General features: G+C 38.5%; 1 protein-coding gene across 1 annotated transcript in view; it reads left to right on the top strand.

Moving 5' to 3' along the window:
• MALRD1 (MAM and LDL receptor class A domain containing 1) overlaps positions 1-20,763 on the top strand; it is a 407,814-nt gene that overhangs the window by 32,479 nt on the left and 354,572 nt on the right. The window contains exons 3-5 of the mRNA XM_008268638.5: positions 2,852-2,946; positions 3,031-3,192; positions 13,045-13,141. Of these exons, the coding sequence (XP_008266860.4) occupies positions 2,852-2,946; positions 3,031-3,192; positions 13,045-13,141 (354 nt within the window). The remainder of the gene's footprint in view (positions 1-2,851; positions 2,947-3,030; positions 3,193-13,044; positions 13,142-20,763) is intronic.

Genomic DNA, 20,763 nt, shown 5'->3' on the forward strand with positions numbered 1-20,763 from the left:
GATAACCCATCCTCACTGTTTGATATTTGGGGGATGAGCTTGAGAACTGGTATTATCTCTCTGTGAAAATGCTTCCTTTTTCTTTTTTTTAGATTCTCTTTGCCAATTGGTTAGTCTGTAACATGCAATAGGATTTGTTTGTCCTGCTCACATTTAATCTCATTAGCTACCCAAAATTTGGGAAGTGGAAGACTACAAAGCTGCCTATCACTAGTTGAATATGAGACTGAAAATTCTACCTTACCTTTTACAGAAGCTCAACGCTGGTGGAATTCATTACCCACTTTACTGGATTTAGCTCTGATTTTCTTGCTTTCATATTTTATATACTAATTTTTTAGGTATTAAATTTGGTTCATGTTGGGATTTACTCCAACATTTATGCAGCTACTGAGGAAAAAATATTTTTTAAAGGTCTTTTGACAAAAAATATTAAGATGATACCTGAAATCATGACTTTTTATTCTGTTTTGTCAGTTTAATAATTAATTAATACTTTATCTCAAGATTGTTTTATATATGTGTTAAAGTTAAGCATTTGCTTTTATATATGCAGGCAAAAATGGGAATTTGTGAATCATAAATAAACTGAAATGAATATGGATTCACAAGACATTATGACGTGGATAATGCGTGTGTGTGTGTCATATGTGAATTATAATATTCAGTGAGAGGAATAGTTTTACAGAATGTTGGATACCATTTTTTATTATCATAGTCTCCTTTCAATGGTTAGAACCAGAAGGTGGCAGTGTTAGATGAGGTGATAAGGATATGGGAAAAGTTAGACTGCCAAACTTTTGCTTAGAAGTTGACTTGATGACTAATGTTTTCTGAAAGTCAAAACAATCTACTTATATTGCTCTCTAAAGAACATTTCTATCTGTGAATTAAAGAAATTGTATATTCATATAGTAAGGAGCAAAGTAATATGGAATGTACACTAAAAAAATCCTTGGTATTGTCACTAAGTTGGAATTAAAGGTAGAAAACAGATACTGCTATTGGATGCATTTTGAACACTTTTATTTCTGTTCTCAAAAAGAAAGTTGTTTGTTACTACAACTCAACTCAAAGGATCTCAACTTATTCTTGAATGTAAAACTTTATAGATGACTATAATCTAAAGATTTAACTTTATTTAATATTTGACAAAACACAGGATAATTTATTGTCATAACATGCACCAAGTAACATGATTTCTATTTATAGAACATAGTGTTTAAACACTTCAATACTTATTTGAGATTTGAAAAATATTATTGTAAAATGTTACTTTATTGTCCAGTGGCTTAGTATATTAAGTCAAGTATGATTTTTAAAACCAAGCTTTTAAAAAATTAATGACTAATTTAAATAATTACATTGATGAATGAAAATATTTTCCTGAGTTTCTTATGATTCATTTTAGTAGTGGGATATTTATTTTTAAAAAAAAAGATTTATTTTATTTATTTGAAAGGCAGAATTACAGAAAGAGAGAAAGAGAGAGAGAGAGAGATCTTCCATCTGCTGTTTCACCCCCAAAATGGCTGAAGCCGGGATCCAGGAGCTTCGTCTGGATCTGCCATGTGGGCGGAAAGGCCCAAGGATTTGGGCTATCTTCCACTGCTTTCCCAGACACATTAACAGGGAGCTGTATTGGAAGTAGAGCAGCCGGGAATTGAACCAGAATCATATGCAATGCTGGCATTGCAGTTGGTGGCTTAATCCATTATGCCACAATGCTGGCCCCAGTAGTGGAATATTTATAAATTATAATTTAGAGCATGTTGAATGCTATTATCATTTGTATTCATAATAATGTTTAAACCTAAAATAACATATTCATATGGCTCTTAATATGTATTTGATTGTTCGCTCATACAACATTTGTTTACCTGATACAAAAGCAAAGTAATAATAGTCGACTTGTACCTCCATGATACACAACACTTCATCTAAATTAAGTTTATATAATAATTCTAGGGAATATGTTTTTAGAACAGTTTTCTGTTATTGCAGTAATTTCAGTTGTGCCTCTATATTTATAAACAATTATTAATTTTACCTCTTTCTTCATAATTAGGGTACAGTTTTGGAAATGAAGTAGAGAGGAACTTTATTAGGTGTTGCAATTTTGTTATAGATTCTCCCCATGATAGAAAACTAGATTTTATTGACAGTTCAACTTTAAAAAAACACTAAGTAACTTGGGTAGAAATGTCATCACATTCATTATCAATCATCTTTATTATTCCTTTTGACAAGTAGCAAATAGAGAAGCAGAAAACAATGGTTCTCAGATTATAAGTATAACCCCTTTAAAGCACTAAAAGAAATCTTTGAAGGCCTAGGGAATGCTCTACATATTTTTAGTTTTCTAAATAGTGGCGGATTCCCTGACAGGGTAGGTACTGCTGCAAATAGGAGAGCATTAAGACTCAATGTTCATTTCCATGATACTGGGTGAAGCTGGGGCTATTTGATTCAACTATTTCTGAACCAAATCACAAAGAATGATGGTCTCTTTTGAATTCTTGATTGAATTACATATTTTTTAGGGCAGTCCCACTAAAATATTTCCCCTGATACCGTCTTGGCAAAGTCTTAGCTTTCTATGGTAGATATGATACACTGGAATGTGATTATACACCATTATAATGGTATAGGAAGTATAATCACAATTAGTTATTTTACAGAGTAATATAAAGAAGCAAAATATATGATAACACTTAGAAAAACAAATAATGTGGTTAGATGTATCTTTCTTAAAAAAATTATATTGACCTAACATGGGTGTAGGCTTGAGTTAATCACTAGTGTCTGATTCAGAATCGAGTGCACTGAATCTCTCTCTTTTTTTTTATAGCCCACTTCCTCTCACTGGTCTCCAAAGTGGATTCTACTTCCTCATACTTAAGAAGCAGAGTTTTCCTTTCAACCGATAACCAACGTGCTTGCCAGGTATCTGAAGGCACAAAGCATTTTAAATATTAGTCATGTTGAGTACCTTCTTTATTGTAATTGGACATCAATTTCTTTTTGCAGATTACATTTTATTACTTCATCAGTCATGTGAGTTGTAAATTAATGGTAGGACTCCAAAATGCATGCAGTGGTGCTGTTCAGCATTTATGGCAAAATGCAGCTGGGCTCCAAAATCAGTGGGAGAGAAATGTTGTCAAAATCCAGAGCTCACAGAGATTTCAGGTTTGTGTGTTTTATTCTCCAACTACATATTTGAAGCAACAATGATAACATATGCATCTTTAACACCAAATGACTTAAAAGTAAATTAACAATCCCAGTTTGCTGGGGCCTGAGGAACATCTCAGGACTTTTGAGCATTGGAAATGGACAGTCCTAGGAAAACTGGGATGGTCTATTACCATAGAAGTTACCTCTATAACAGTGTTTTGAGTTGATATACCGAAACTAAAGTTGATATATTTAAAGATATTGATACTTTAGTAAACCATGACCTTTTATTCTTTCCTTAATTTCTTGAACTCTTCTGTTTTCCTCTCTAACTTCCTTTTACTTTTCATTTTTTCTTCCCAAGAATAATTTTTCTTCCAACCTAGATCACGTTCAGCAATTTAAGTAAGAGACTGTTTGATTTAAATACTAATTCCAAAATGCTGTTCAAGTAGAAAAATTATTATGTTCAATTGTTACATTCATTTCATGGTTAAGCTCATTTCAACACAACCTTATTTTTTTCCAAAATAATTTTGAGATTTTAAGCCAATGCAGACCTATAAAAGGCAAATTTATTTATGCAGCTTAATAAAACTTATGGGTGATGGAAATTGTAATCTAATGATTATTATACGAGGTCTTGGGAAAGTATTGCTTGTTAACATTTGAGACAGTAAAACAAAATTTTCTAGTTACAAATGAGATATTAAAGCATGTTATTCCTAATAAATTTACTTTCTAAACTTGGCTTGTAGACCAGTTTAGAGATTTCCTTTTTAATTTATTTTCAATTTTATAAATTTGATGTGCAGTGGCTAATCATCTGATATATAATGAATTTAACACTTGTGCAAATATAAGGATGAAATTGGATTGAATTTTACTTTAAATTATTTTGAGTGGCTAAGAGGAAAAGGATAGAAAAATGAACAGGGTCTCTATTATAAAGGTTGAGTTATGTGATAAAATAATGGTACATTTTATTAGCTGATCTTTCATAAAATCACTATAATTTGGAAACTTCAGATGTTGTTAAACTAAATGAGAATCCAAAGAAGGTTTAAAAAAAATCACATAGCAGATGACTAAGTGATTCCTAAACTTAACAAGATCTGTGTTGTTGGAAATGCATGGCTGTAGTTTGAGACTCTGAGCTCTCCTGAAGGAGTGTGCATTGTGGTGTGTGTGTGTGTATGTGTGTGTTTGGAGAGGAAAGGCATCATTTCTATGAGTGACTGATCTATTTACTTAATGGAGACTTGTATTAAAACTTGGGATATGGTAGGAATGATACAAGGATGCTTCCCAATACCACATTTTAAAAAAAATTATTAATTTATTTGAAAGGAAAAGTACAGAGAGAGGGAGAGACAGAGATTTTTCCTCTACTGGTTCACTCCCCAAATGGTCACAGTGGACAGGGCTGGACCAAGCTGAAGCCAGCAGTCTGGGAACTCCATTTGGGTTTCCCACATTGGTGGCAGTGGCCCAAGTACTTGGGGCATCCTATGCTGCTTTCCTAGGCACATTACCAAGAAGCTGGATCAGAAGCAGAGAAGCTGAGATAAATCTATGCTCTGATATGAGATGCTGGCATTGCAAGTTTAAGATTAAACTGCTGCACTGCAACACTGGCCCGCACCCAGTACCACTTTACACTTGATCTTAGTCAAAAGGCAGAGAAGCGATTGCAGCAGGACTTTAACGGTTAGATTTTTGACAAGTGTGGGAGAATACAGTATGTGTTCCCGGGCCCTAAAGAAACCTGTGGCTTTGGTGAGCAGTGTTGCGCAGAATGAATTTCCCTGAGCATCAATCTGATTCTCTGTTTATGTTCAGGTGTTCTTACTTGCTAGAAAAATTTTTGGCTTATTTGCTAAGCTTCTCTTTTTGATCTTGTTTCTGTCTGTCATTTTAAAGAACAATAGCAGGAAAATGGAACCAATATTATTTTGTAAAAATTGAGTCACATCGATTAGAAACTGAAGGATAATTTTGTGGAAATTCCTTCTTTCTCCATGATTATATACATTTTAGTGACTGAGATGGGAATATTGTCTAGGCACGTGTTTTGTCATTGTTTACACATATTTTTCAACTCTGAGATGGAGACAGTAGTGAGAGTCTTAAGCTATCTTTGTCAGGCTTTGTGCCTTTTTTATCTGACTATCCAAATTAATAGAGGTTTGGATGTTGGACGGGATTGGAACTTGCTGGATATTTTTAGGTTAAACTCTCAAAATAATTTTCTGATTTTCCTTAGCTGCTCATTCTCAAATGGCACATTGTGGGATTTGGTGATTAAATACATTCAGTAGATTAATATAAAACTTAAATTCCAGGATACATCATTTGCAGGGTAATTCAGCTGTGGCTGAGACAGCAAGGTTATTCACTTGAGCACTGTAAATGCAGCAGTGGATGCAACTAATGCAGATACATGTGCATGATATTAATTTGTTTCCTAAATTACTTTATTGTTGCTATGAAAATGATGCTTGTACCGTAAAGGCTTTGTAAGAATGAGGAGACCGTATGAATCTTTTGGGGTCCTTCAGCTCTATCAATCTGATTGCAGGTATGTTTTAGTTCTGTCACGTCAATAAGTGAACAGATCTTCATTTGCTCTTGTTTGCTGGGCCACAGAGATGTGCTATATCTGTAAAATGGCTGCCACCATCTTGTGTCTTGTTCCTGAAAAGCTTTGGTGAGAGACTTGAGGGAATTTTTTAATCTGTGTCACTGTACAATATCTGCTGTCTCAGCACTTGCTAGTGTCTGAGACTTTTATGCAATTTCCCCTTCTTGCTGACTTCCGATAGTTAAAAGCCTTGCATACTTCATTTAAAAATGTCAAAATAAGTATTTTAGTCCCAGCTCAATCCTAGCTTGGCATAGGCCTTTGAGAAAGCCTGTGCAGCAGGTCCTTACTTGTGGACTTTGTCACTTTTCAACTGTAAAATACTAGGTCCATCCCTTCACAAAACTAAAATATGTTAATTTCTGAGGAAGTATTACCATATAAGGATGGAATAGTGTTTCTAGTAAAGATGGCAGTATTTCAAAACATTTCTGAAGACCTTTGGTTTCAAAGATTAATTTTATTTATTTGAAAGACAGAGTTCCAGAGAGAAAAAAGGAGGGACAGATAGACAAATCTTCACTTCTCTGCTGTAGCTCGGAAAGGCAGTGGAGAATGGCCCAAGTGCTTGGGCTCTGCACCCGCATGGGAGACCAGGAGGAAGCACCTGGCTCCTGGCTTCGGATTGGCGCAGTGCGCCAACCATAGCGGCCATTTCGGGGGTGAACCAATGGAAGGAAGACCTTTCTCTCTGTCTGTCTCTCTCTCACTGTCTATAACTCTCTGTCTCTCTCTCTCACTGTCTAACTCTGGCTGGCAAAAAAAAAAAAAAAAAAAAAAAGAAATCTTCATCTGCTGATTCTCTCCTCAAGTGGCCACAGTAGCCAGTGCTGGGCCAAGCCAAGCCAGGAGCCAGGAGCTTCTTCCAGGTCTTCCATTTGGGTGCAGAGTCTGTCCTCCATTGCTTTCTCAGGCACATTAGCAGGGAGCTGGATCAGAAGTGGAACAGCTGGGACTTGAACCAGTGCCTATGTGGGATGCTTGCACTGCAAGCAGGGGTTTTACCTGCTATACCATAATGCTGGCCTCTCCGAAGACATTTAAGGAATAAGAACAACTAACACTTACTATGTGTTCAGCACTGTTTAATGCTTTGTGGATATATTAGCCAGCTTTTCATTATTATAACAAAATACCTGAGTGAGCTCACTTTACCAAGGAAAGAGGTTAATTTGGCTTATGATTCTGGAAGCTCACTGTCCAAGATCAGGTAGGCCTTATTGGTTTGGTCTCTGGTGATAGAATACCTTTTAAAAATATTTATTTATTTATTTGAAAATCAGAGTTACAGAGATATATGGACAGAGAGAAAGGGATCTTTCATCTGCTGGTTCACTCCCCAGATGGCTGCATGGTCTAGGGATAAGTCAGGAGCTTCTTCCAGGTCATCCACAAGGGTGGCAGGGGCCCAGACATTTGAGCCATGTTCCTGTGCTTTTCCCAGGCCATTATTAAGGAGCTGGACTGGAGTAGAGCGGCAAGGACTAAATGGGTGCCTTTATGAGATGCTGGCATCACAGGCAGTATCTTTACCTGCTATGACAGAACACTGGCCCTGGTGGTGGCGTTCTTGCTGGCAGAGATCTGAGATAGTGCAGAACCACACATGGCAAGGGACAGAAAGTGTACTTGTTCTATGTTTATGTGGACTATTATAAAGCTACCAGGATTCAATCATAGGACCTCCCCCTAATGTCCTAATCCAATCGCTTTCAAAGGCCTCATGTTAAGCCTTTAATTGTATTAAGTTTCTACCCACTTAGTACCATTAATTTATGACTTTGGGGTTAAATTCCTGCATGAATTCAAGGGCCAGAGTATATTCAGACTACAAAAGGGTACATAATCTAATTGACTCTAGATAATAATCCTTTGAGGAAGAATTATTGTGTACCTTTGTCTACCTGAGGATTATGAGCTTTGCAAAGTTGAGTAACCTACTAAATCCCATACCATGGCTGGGATAATCTGATTTCAGATCTCAACTGCTTAATCACTGAGCCATAATAATTTTTAATTGTAGTATAGTATATAGAGGTTTAGATGGTATAGGAGAAAAAAATCTAACCTCCACTGGATTTGGTCACATCTATTGCATGTGACTCATTAAATATCCTTTTGTCTTCTCTGTTGAATGAAACAATAGTGTTAGGCACTGCATGGTACTGATGAACTATAATTACATTTTTGAAATTATAAACATAAATGCTTACTACTGTTATAAATTGTTGAAGGAAGCAAAGGATAAAATAAGCTAAATATACAGTAGAAATTTAGTTCCCAAATTGAAGTGAAACCTTCTGCCACACCATTTTTGGTTCCTTTTTTTGGATATTTATTTATTTGTTTGCTTATTTATTTATTCAAGAGACAGAAGGAGATCTCCTATCTGCTGGGTCACTCCCAATTGCCCACAATAATTGAGGTTGGGCCAGCCTGAAATTAGGAGATGAAACTCGATGTGGGTCTCCCATATGATGGCCACCCTAGGTGCACATCAGCAGGAAGCTGGAATCAAGAGTAGAGCTGGGTCTTGAGCCCAGGCACTTCAATATGGCATGCAGGCATCCCAAGCAGGGTGTTAAATATTTACCTCTTGTTTTGCTATTGAAGGGAGCTCAGATGTTGATTCTGTTTTGTTCCTCTTTTGTTCTTTTCTCCAATACAATCAAAACAAAGTAGGTGTTTGGAAGCTATCTTTGCCAAGGTTTTGCTGAAAACCAGGAATGTTAAATATCACTTTTCTTAGAAATCCTACCAGCACATACCCAACACAGCCTCTGACCATGGCTCTTCATGGAACCTGATGCTAAGGTTTTTTAGCAAATTGCCCATATCCTAACCAAAATTCCTGGGAAATGTTTTGATTTAATCTATTTAGCTACACTATTTAGTTATGCCTGTTTTTTTTTTTTTTTATTTTTTTTTATTTCACAGGTAGAGTTTACAGACAGTGAGAGAAAGAGAGAGAGAGAGAAAGGTCTTCCTTCCGTTGGTTCACTCTCCAAATGGCCCCAGTGGCTGGAGCTACGCCAATCCAAAGCCAGGAGCCAGGAATTTCTTCCTGGTCTCCCATGTGGGTGCAGGGGCCCAAGCACTTGGGCCATCCTCCACTGCTATCCCAGGTCACAACAGAGAGCTGGACTGGAAGAGGAGCAACCAGGACTAGAACCTGGTGCCCATCTGGGATGCCGGCATCGCAGGCAGAGGATTAACTTAGTGCGCCATGGCACCAGCCACCTGGTCGGTTTTGAGTTTTGCCGTTATACCAGACCCATTAGTCAATTTCACTATTCGTAGAGACATAGTTCTTTCCCTAAGATAAACATTTCCTCTTTAGGACAGTGTTGTGCACCATGTTAATCCACTCCCTGTGACAGCAACATCCCATTTGAGTGCTAAGTTCTACTTCCAGTCCAGTGCTCTGCTAATGTGCCTAGGAAAGCAGAAGAAGATGGCCCAAGTGCTTATGCTCCTGCCACCTACTTGGGAGAACCAGATGCAGTTCTCGACTCCTGGCTTTGACCTGGCCCAGCCTTAGCCACTGCAGCCATTTTGGGGAGTGAACGAGTGGATGGAAGATCTCTCCTCTCCTCTCCCCTCCTCTCCTCTCCTCTCCTCTCCTCTCCTCTCCTCTCCTTGCTTCGCCTCGTCTCACCTCTTTTCTCTCTCTTTCTTTCTCTCTTGCTGCCTTTAAAATAAATAAATAAATATTTAAAAGATTTCCTCTTGCTGAGCCAGTGAACTCACATAGTAGCTAATTCTAACAGTATTTTTCCTTACCAAGGTAATATGTAAGATAACCCAATCAAGTAAACCTATATCTATTGCAAATTCTTTTTAAAAATTACTTTATTTGAAAGTCAGAGTTGCCAGCGCCGTGGCTCACTAGGCTAATCCTCCACCTTGCAGCGCTGGCACACCGGGTTCTAGTCCCGGTCAGGGCACCGGATTCTGTCCTGGTTGCCCCTCTTCCAGGCCAGCTCTCTGCTGTGGCCCGGGAGTGCAGTGGAGGATGGCCCAAGTGCTTGGGCCCTGCACCCCATGGGAGACCAGGGGAAGCACCTGGCTCCTGCCGTCGGATCAGCGCGGTGCGCTGGCCGCAGCGCTCCGGCCATGGCGACCATTGGAGGGTGAACCAACGGCAAAAAGGAAGACCTTTCTCTCTGTCTCTCTCTCTCTCTCACACTGTCCACTCTGCCTGTCAAAACAAAACAAAACAAAAACAAACAAACAAAAAAAAAAGAAAGTCAGAGTTATAGCAAGAGAGGGGGAGACAGAGAGAGAGAGAGAGGGAGAGAGAGAGAAGAGAGATCTTCTACTGGTTCATTCCCCAAATGCCCACAGTGGCAGTGGATGGGCCAGGCTGAAGACAGGAGCCAGGAGTTTAACCTGGGTTCCCCCTTGGGTTTGAGGGCCCAAAGATTTGAGCCATCCTCTGCTGCTTTCCCAGGCACTTTAGCAGAGAGCTGGATTAATAATGGGGCAGCGGGGATTGAACTGGCACCTATGTGGGAGCCCACACTGCAGATGATGGCTTAACCTGCTGCACCACAGCGTCAGCCTCCTATTGCAAATCTGAGAGGATTATGGCAAGAAGGCAATTTAAGAGCTACTTCAATATATCAGGCATGATATAGGAGTGGAAATAGGGATGGAAGGAATATAAGACTTGATGGGTCTTGGCTGATTGGACACGAGAATTAAGGAAACAGTTATTCCAAAAGTCCTTTGGAATTTTGAGAATTACAGCACAACAGTTTCTTGGCATCATTGTCAGAAATTGAGTGAGGTTAGAGATTCAATTTGAGTAGAAAGAGCAAAATATTATGAAGGGACTCGTCATTTGAATGAAAATGTCCAGTAGGCTGCAGAGATATGGGAGAGGATTCAGGAGAGGGGATTATTTGTGATATCAATTTGTGTTTCTGGACATCAGTCAAAACACTGAGGTTTTTGAGGGGAAGAATGTGAGAAGGGAAAAAAGAGATGAGTTATAATGCATTTAATATGTATTTCTTCTCCAAAAATGTCAACCAAAGACCTGCTTAATTCAGCCAATATATATATATGTGAAATAGCTTTCAGAAGAATAAAATGTTAATTTGTATAGAATAAATTTCTATCTTTAAGCATATAATTCATAAATATTTAGTAACTTTGTTATAATAATAGTAGCTAATATTTACTTAATGCCAACTATTTATTAGGTATATTTTTATGTGTAATTCATTTTTCTTGTATAAACTTTATCACAGGTTGGTGATTTTGTCATTTCTATTTAAGGAAAAAACTGAGGTACGGGCATGTTAAGTATGTTCTCCAGGGTGCTGTTGTGATGTAACTAGGACCTGAACCCAAGTAGTTGGTTCTGAGTTACACTTTTAATCATTATGCTCTGTTGTTATAATATAAAACCACCTCTACATAACAGTCTTTGATGGGCTTTTCCAACAGAGTCCCGATTTCTAAGTAGTCACATGGGTATTCTGTTTTGTGTGAAGAAGGTATGACTGTCTAAGGGCTACATATAAACAGATTTCTATGTGTGTTGTATATGTTTCTCACTGGACTAAAAAAGTATTTTAGAGTCAGAGAGACAGACACAGAGAGGTCCCATCTGCAAGTTCACTTCCCAGAATGCCCACATTGGCTGAGGCTGGACCAGGGCTGGGGTTGGAGCCAAGAGCCAAGAGCCTGGAACTCAATGATTGGCAAGAACCCAACTACATGGTCCATCACCATTGCCTCTCAGGATCTGCATTAGCAGCCAAAGCCAGAGACTGGAATATGGGCACCCTAACTGGGGGCTTAACTGGTAGGCCAAATTTCTACTCCTCTCACTGAATTTTAATGGAACAGTAGATAGTGTCTGGTTTGAAAGGAAATAGGAGGGATCTTCCAAAAGTTCATGGAAAATGCATGTTAATGAAAACACAATATATGGATTTCAAAATTTTTTGTATTAAAACATTTTAATTCTGTTTTCCATTAGCCTTTTGAAGGCTAATGTGTATTAGTGCAGCATAAGTAGTAGAAGAAAGGAAACTGTGCTATAGCAAAATTATCTCCTGTGGTTTACTGCATTCAGCCTAAATGCAGTGCTGATTGTTTGAAATAAGTGTTTGTGTTGTAAGCAAGGTTTGAACAATGTAGCTATGTTTCACACATCCATGAGTGAAGCTACAAGCATTATTCATATTCACTGGTGAGGGGGGGATAAAATTCTCCACCAACACACCAATTTATGTTGTTTTAGGTGATTAGGAAATTAGAGAGTGGTTCTGAGTTTCTCAAGTTAAGCACGTCCCAGGATATTTCTTCTTGGTGTAGACCTGGGCAGGCTCCACATTACAATGTAAACATTCAGTTAACATTAAGGAACATTAGAGAGCCGGTGCCGCGGCTCACTAGGCTAATCTTCCACCTTGCGGCGCCAGCACACTGGGTTCTAGTCCCGGTCGGGGCACCGGATTCTGTCCCGGTTGCCCCTCTTCCAGGCCAGCTCTCTGCTGTGGCCCAGGAGTGCAGTGGAGGATGGCCCAAGTGCTTGGGCCCTGCACCCCATGGGAGACCAGGAGGAAGCACCTGGCTCCTGGCTTCGGATCAGTGCGGTGCGCTGGCCGCAGTGGCCATTGGAGGGTGAACCAACGGCAAAGGAAGACCTTTCTGTCTCTTTCTCTCTCTCTGTCTCACTCTCCACTCTGCCTGTAAAAAAAAAAAAAGGAACATTAAGTCATTGAACAATAATTTCCAGTAGGTGTCCCGAATTGTGATTAGGTGGTGGAAGGAAACATGCAAGAGGAGAGCACAGGACATTCAAGGCAAGGCCTAGAATAAAATTTGAAGAACCGGAGATGACAATGCAGCACACTTGCAGAATGCTAAGAACCAGAGATCAAGAGAAAGCTATGTTCAAAAGCCGGAAAGTGCCAGACAGTTTGAACACACAGGCACTTACACAGAGAAAACTGTAGGATAGAAACCAGGTGAATGTGGTTTCATTTCCAAAACGTGTTACCTAACTTAAGCCAGGTATTTGCAGTACTGCATTTGCTATCCATTTTATTGTCCTTAAGAGGGTTTACTTTGCTGTTTTCACACTTAGAATTTGCATGATCATCCAAGTGCTTCTAGGGAATGACATGTATTTGTGGGTTCTTTTCTGTAAGACTTTGAGACAGTGATGTTTCTTGCTTCATTTTGTTTTCTTTGGGCAGGTTGTTTTTCAAGGTCAGATGATTTCAACTCGTGGACAAGATGAAGTCATAGCTATTGATGATATATCTTTCAGTTCAGATTGCTTTCCTGCAGATGGTGAGAACTTTTTAGTTCGTTTTGATTCATATCCTCTATTGTAAATACGGCTCAATTTAAACAACTTAATGGCCTTGATCTGCTGTGTATTCTTGCCTGTTGATTTAGTGTGGAATATTTTTTCTAATACTTTACATAATAGTGACTGGGACTATAGTAGAAGCAAAAATAGACTGTTGTTGGTGACTTGGATACTATAAATATCTAAATGAGATAATTTAATAACATATTTAATACCTTATAGTGATGTTTATCCTGGCTAGTAAAACCTTAACAAGATAATTCTGTACTCTCTAGAAGACTGGTAGAAAACTGATATCCACGGACTTGAAATTGTGTTCTTAGAGAATTAATTTGATCATTCCATTAAAAAACACAAGATAGAGAGAGGTATTAGTTATCATCTATTTTATATTTAGACTGAAACAAATACATCAGTGAGGCACATCTCATATTAGATATAAAAAATTATCCATATTTCCCTTTGATTATATTAGCTGAATAATATTCAAATTCCCATTTATATTGTCCTCAATAAAAAATTCAATACTGAAGTTATAATTTGATTGTGATAAATAATTTAATCTAATGTGCAAAAGTCATAAATATGCATTTAAGAAGGGCTTCAAAAAATTTTCCATGGATTTTTTTGAAACTGACTTATGCATTTCATGAATATTTTTTGCTCCTTTTATAAAATTTGTTATATTATAGCAGAATAAAGGCAGCTAGTCTGTAGAGAAATGTTTTAAATCCTAATTTGATTAAAGACTATGATAGTTGTGGTAAATAATATTTTTTTAATTTTTTTAATTTTTTATTTTTATGTTTTGACAGGCAGAGTGGACAGTGAGAGAGAGAGACAGAGAGAAAGGTCTTCCTTTGCCGTTGGTTCACCCTCCAATGGTCGCCGCGGCCAGCGCACTGCGCTGATCCGAAGGCAGGAGCCAGGTGCTTCCTCCTGGTCTCCCATGGGGTGCAGGGCCCAAGCACTTGGGCCATCCTCCACTGCACTCCCGGGCCACAGCAGAGAGCTGGCCTGGAAGAGGGGCAACCGGGACAGAATCCGGTGCTCCGACTGGGACTAGAACCCAGTGTGCTGGCGCCGCAAGGTGGAAGATTAGCCTAGTGAGCCGTGGTGCCGGCCGGTAAATAATATTTTTAAGTTGGAAAATATGCAGTGGCCTTGCCAAGAGTGACCAAAAGTTTGATAGGGGATGTCTGTGTTGTGCTTGGATTTTTTTTTAATATTTTATTTATTTGAAAGGTAGAATTACAGAGAGAAAGTGAGGGAGAGACAGAGAGAAAGATCTTCTATCCACTGGTTTATTTCCCAAATGACTTCAACAGCCGGGGCTGGGCAAGGCCAGAGCCAGGAGTCAGGAGTTTCTTCTGGGTTCTCCGTGTAGGTAGAAGTGCCCACGCACTTGGACCACCTTCTGCTGCTTTCCCAGGCACATTATCAGGGAGTTGGATCAGGAGTGAAGCAGTTGGGACTGGAATCGTCACCCATATGGAATGCCGGCACTTCAGGTTGGGTCTTAATTGGCTACACCACAACACTTCAGAAACCAAAGCTATTTCCCTAATTACTCATGACCCACATACTGGGAAAAGGCAGATGATTATAATAAATATCCAAGAGACAAATACCAGATTTTGTAGTGAGCCTTGAAACAGCTCTATAAAACCACTACGGAAGTAAAAAAAAATTAACTGTGATCTTGATTGAGAAGTTTGACTATTAAAGGAAAAACTTTCAATTAGAAAACATTGAAGTCTAAAATTTCTTTTTTTTTTAAAGATTTATTTATTTATTTGAAAGTCAGAGTTATACAGAGAGAGAGGAGAGGCAGAGAGAGAGAGAGAGAGAGGGGTCTTCCATGGACCGTAACGGCAGGAGCTGTGCTGATCTGAAGCCAAGAGTCAGGAGGTTCTTCCGGGTCTCCCACGTGGGTGCAGGGGCCTCAGGACTTGGGCCATCTTCTACTGCTATCCCAGGCCATAGCAGATAGATGGACAGTAAGTGGAGCAGCCGGGTCTCGAACCAGTGCCCATATGGGATGCCGGGGCTTCAGGCCAGGGCATTAACCCACTGCACCACAGCACCGGCCCCTGAAGTCTAAAATTTCTGAGGTAATAGTTCTAGATATCACTATAATAGGACAACGTAATGTGTTTAAGGTGGTGTAGAAATGAGGTTTACTAAAATTGAGGCATCAATGCATTTTACGGCTAATGTATTGATCAGGACTTCCACCTGGCTACAAATTTATACAAGATGACACAGTTTAGTAATAGAGAAAACCTTGAAACCCAAGACTAAAGTGTTCAATGAATATGCAAAGCAGACTGACATGAAAGATAGAGCGCAATAAGGTGTCATGGACCAAGATATTTTACAAAGGAGAAACTGTAACAGTGTAAGAAGTAACAGTGGAGATTGAGAAGAAAAGCAATGTGGATTTTAGGCTTTGTGTTTTATGGGGCTTTGCAAAAAGGATTTCGCAAGGGAAAACTACAAAGGATATGGTCTTAGTAGGAAGAAGCTAGGATTCAGGTAAGGTTACTAGGTATGTTTTGTGAAGGTGAGGGTGTAGAATGTGTTTTGCTTTTTAAAATAGGTATTAAAGCCATATTTAAGCTTTTGGGAGGAAAACATAGCTTCATTATGATTAATAACATGGAAAAAACATAAAGTATTATAGGATACAATGGACACCTGGGTGGGTTTGCACTTTGCAAATGGTGGGAGTTTTAGAGAGGTAAAATTGGATAGAGAGATCTTCTATCTGCTGTTTCACTCCTCAAATGACCTTAATGATCAGGGTTGAGCTAGGCTCAACTAGTTGAAGCCAGTAGCCTGGAGCTCTATTGGGATCTCCCATGTGAATGGCAGGGTTGCAAGTATTTGGGTCATCTTCTGCTGACTTCCCAGGTTCATCAGCAGGGGCCTGTATTGGAATCAGAAGAGCAGGGACTTGAACCCTCACTTTAATATGGGATCCCGCCATTTCAAATGGTAGCTTAATTCACTGTGCCACAATGCTGGCCCCAGACAAGAATATATTAAGGAAACTATAGATGTACATTCCAAAGTACACAACAAAATCAAAAAAATATTGTGAAATGGAATCGAGCAAAATATAAAAAGGTAATATATCAGAGCTATCCAAAGAATGCAACACTAGTTTGATGTTTGGAAAATAATCAGTGTAATTTATCATGTTAATAGACTAAAGAAGAAAAGTGCATGATAATCTCAGTAGATGGAGAAAAGGCATTTGGAAAAATTAACTATAGCCCAGCTCTGGCCATTGTAGCCATTTGGGGGAGTGAACCAGTGGATGGAAGACCTTTCTCTCTGTCTTTCCCTCTCTATATCTGTAACTGTACCTCTCAAATTAATAAATAAAATATTTTTTTAAATAGGCTGGCGCTGCTGCTCATTTGGTTAATACTCTGCCTGCAGTGCTGGCACCCTGGGCTCTGGTCCTGGTTGGGGCGCCGGATTCTGTCCCGGTTGCTCCTCTTCCAGTCCAGCTATCTGCTGTGGCCTGGGAGGACAGTGGAGGGTACAGACATGCAATAGTTAAAGATGAAAGAAATGAGTTTTTATTTGCAGATAATATGATCATAAAATCTCACAGAATTTATGTTGAAAAAATAAGCTTATAAATGAGTTTATCATTGTAATGAATATAAAGTCAATATAAAGTCTATTGTATTTCCACACTGAAAATGAGCTATCAAATTGAGAAGTTTCTGTACTGCAAAAAAAAAAAAAAAAAAAAAAAACTGTCAGACGAGTGAAGAGGCAACCGACAGAATGGGAAAAAATATTTGCAAACTATGCTACAGATAAAGGATTAATAACCAGAATCTACAAAGAGATCAAGAAACTCCATAACAACAAATCTAACAACCCACTTAAGAGATGGGCCAAGGACCTCAATAGACATTTTTCAAAAGAGGAAATACAAATGGCCAACAGACACATGAAAAAATGTTCAAGATCACTAGCAATCAGGGAAATGCAAATCAAAACCACAATGAGGTTTCACCTCACCCCAGTTAGAATGGCTCACATTCAGAAATCTACCAACAACAGATGCTGGCGAGGATGTGGGGAAAAAGGGACACTAATCCACTGTTGGTTGGAATGTAAACTGGTCAAGCCACTATGGAAGTCAGTCTGGAGATTCCTCAGAAACCTGAATATAACCCTACCATACAACCCAGCCATCCCACTCCTTGGAATTTACCCAAAGGAAATGAAATTGGCAAAGAAACAAACTGTCCGCACATTAATGTTTATTGCAGCTCAATTCACAATAGCTAAGATCTGGAATCAACCTAAATGCCCATCAACAGTAGACTGGATAAAGAAATTATGGGATATGTACTCTATAGAATACTATACAGCAGTAAAAAACAATGAAATCCGGTCATTTGTAACAAAATGGAGGAATCTGGAACACATCATGCTGAGTGAAATAAGCCATTCCCAAAGGGACAAATATCATATGTTCTCCCTGATTGGTGGCAACTAACTGTGCAGCAAAATGGAAACCTGTTGAAGTGAAATGGACACTATGAGAAACGGTGACTTGATCAGCCCTTGCCCTGACTGTTGATGAACAACTTAATACGTTATCCCTCCTAGTATTTTTGTTTGTTTGTTTTACTTAATACTATTGGTTTAATTCTGTAATTAATACACAGTTATTCTTGAGTGTTGATACTTAACTGAAAAAATGATCCCTGTTAAAATAAGAGTGGGAATAAGAGAGGGAAGAGATGTACAATTTGGGACATGCTCAAGCTGACTTGCCCTAAACGGTAGAGTTAGAAACATATCAGGGGATTCCAATTCAGTCCCATCAAGGTGGCATGTACCAATGCCATCTCACTAGTCCAAGTGATCAATTTCAGTTCACAATTGATCATAATGATAGGACTAAGAGTCAAAGGGATTACATAAACAAGACTAGTGTCTGAAAATACTAACCTATAGAATAAAAAAGGGAGAGAACGATCCAACATGGGAAGTGGGATACACAGCAGACTCATAGAATGGCAGATGTCCTAAATAGCACTCTGGCCTCAGAATCAGCCCTTAAGGCATTCGGATCCGGCTGAAAAACCCGTGAGAGTATTTCAGGCATGGAAAGCCAAGACACTCTGGCAAAAAAAAAAAAAAAATGACCTAAATGAAAGTCTCTGTGAGTGAGATCCCAGTGGAAAGAACAGGTCTTCAAAGAAGGAGGTACCTTTCTCTGAAGGGAGGAGAGAACTTCCACTTTGACTATGACCTTAATTAAATAAGATCGGAGTTAGCATACTCAAAATGCTTCCAAAGCCTTGGCAACTCATGACAAGAGCCTAGGGTGATTACTGAGGCCATAAAGAAGAGTGTCAATTTGTTAAGTCAACAACAGGAGTCACTGTGCACCTACTCCTCATGTAGGATCTCTGTCCTTTATGTGCTGTACATTGAGATTTAATGCTATAACTAGTACTCAAACAGTATTTTTCACTTTGTATTTCTATGTGGGTGCAAATTGTTGAAATCTTTACTTAATATATACTAAACTGATCTTCTGTATATAAAGAGAATCGAAAATGAATCTTGATGTGAATGGAAGGGGAGAGAGAGAGGGAAAGGGGAGGGTTGCGGGTGGGAGGGAAGTTATGGTGGGGGGAAGCCATTGTAATCCATAAGCTGTACTTTGGAAATTTATATTCAATAAATAAAAGTTAAAAAAAAGAAAATGAACTACTAGAAATTGAAATGAGAAAAATGGTACCATATTTAATAAAATAAAAATAAATTCCTACATATAAATTTAGCAATACATATGGCATATCTGTGTTTTGAAAACTATAAAACATGGATGAAAGACACCAAGAAGACCTAAATAAATGGATAATTGATAGAATAGAAATTCAAAGCTCATTGGGAGCAGAATTGTGGCTCATTGGGATAAGTTGCTACTGCAATGCCAGCATCACATATGAATACTGGGTGGAGTCCCGGCTGTTCCACTTCCAATCTAGCTCCCTGCGAATGTACCTGAGAAAACAGAAGATGGCCCAAGTACTTGTGCCCCTGCCACCCACATGGGAGTAAACCAGTGGATGAAGAATTCTATTTCTTCTCCCCTTCCCCCATCCATATCTCTGCCTTTCTAATAAAGAAAAATCAACAAAAATAAAAATAAAACAATAAATGCATGAAGATCATGGTCCTATGTTTTGTCAAAACCCATAGAACTGAATACCAAAAAATATTAGCTGTATGTAGCAAAATTTAAAGAGGTCAATGGTGTGGCATAGCAGTGGAAGATGATCTGCACCCATGTGGGTGACCGGAAGAAGTTGCAGGCTCCTGGCTTCATCCTGGACCAACCCTTGGCTGTTGAGGCCATTTGGAGAGTGAACCGGTGGATGTAAGACCTCTCTCTTTCTTGCTCTCTCCCTCCTCCTCTCTCTATAACTCTGCCTTTCAAATAAATGAAAAAAAAATCCCTTTTTATAAGAAAATGTAAGACTAATGTTAAAATGAAATGGTTCCTTGTAAATTTGGAAATATTCTAATGTTGAAGCAGTTTATGCAAACTTTATTAATTATACTATTATCTTTGCAAAAAAGGATTTGTTTATTTACATAAATGCAGAGTTACAGAGAGAGAGAGAAAGAGAGAGAGAGAGAGAGAGAGAGAGAGAGAGAGAGAGATAAATAGGAGATAGGAGAGAGAGAAAGAGCTTCTATCTGCTGGTGCACTCCTCGGATGGTTGCAATAGCTGAGGCTGGGCCAGACCAATGTCAGGAGCCAGGAGCTTCTTCTTGGTGTCTCACATGAGTGACAGGGGTCCAAATGCTTGGACCATCTTTCACTGCTTTTCCCAGGCCATTAGCAGGGAGCTAGATTGGAAGTGGAATAGGTGACACTTGAACTGGTACCCATATAAAATGCTGGCATTGTAGATGGTGGATTTACCTGCTATGTCACAAACCTGGCTCCAATACAATTGTCTTTATGGAAAAACACAACTCTATTATTCTATTTTGTGTATACTTCTATGCTATACAATATTAAAAACTTTATCAAAGTGTATGGATATGGGTTTCTATGGCTTGTGTGAAACCAGTCTTCTTATAATGTTAGAGAGATCTTTAGACTATTTCCATTAATTCCAAGAATCCTTTCTAACCCATGCCTCTTCTAAGGTGTGAAAATTTATTGTACATTTATTGGAAGGAGAATAATTTTACACTTTATGAAAATAGCAACTATGAAAAATAAGTCAAGGTCTGTTTCTCTGATTAAATGAGTATGTCTAATCATTCATTTTTGAGTAATGCTGATTATTGAGAGTAAATTGCAGATTATAATTTTTTGGAATAATTGCATGATTAGAATATATTAAAAAATTGTGAATATTTAGATTTGCTTTTGAGAACTTTGCCTCAGTGTCATTTGTAAAGGCTCTGAATACATAAATAATCCTAAATTATAATCCTCAGGATGCAGGCATACTATCCAATTAAAGAACTAAGGACTTAGTGACCTTTTTTGGCTGTTTTAACTTGCAGCTACCTTTTAAGATCCAATGAA

Source organism: Oryctolagus cuniculus, chromosome 13 (genome assembly GCF_051225735.1).
Source record: "Oryctolagus cuniculus isolate XC-2025 breed Fujian yellow rabbit chromosome 13, ASM5122573v1, whole genome shotgun sequence".
NCBI classification, from domain to species: Eukaryota; Metazoa; Chordata; class Mammalia; order Lagomorpha; family Leporidae; genus Oryctolagus; species Oryctolagus cuniculus.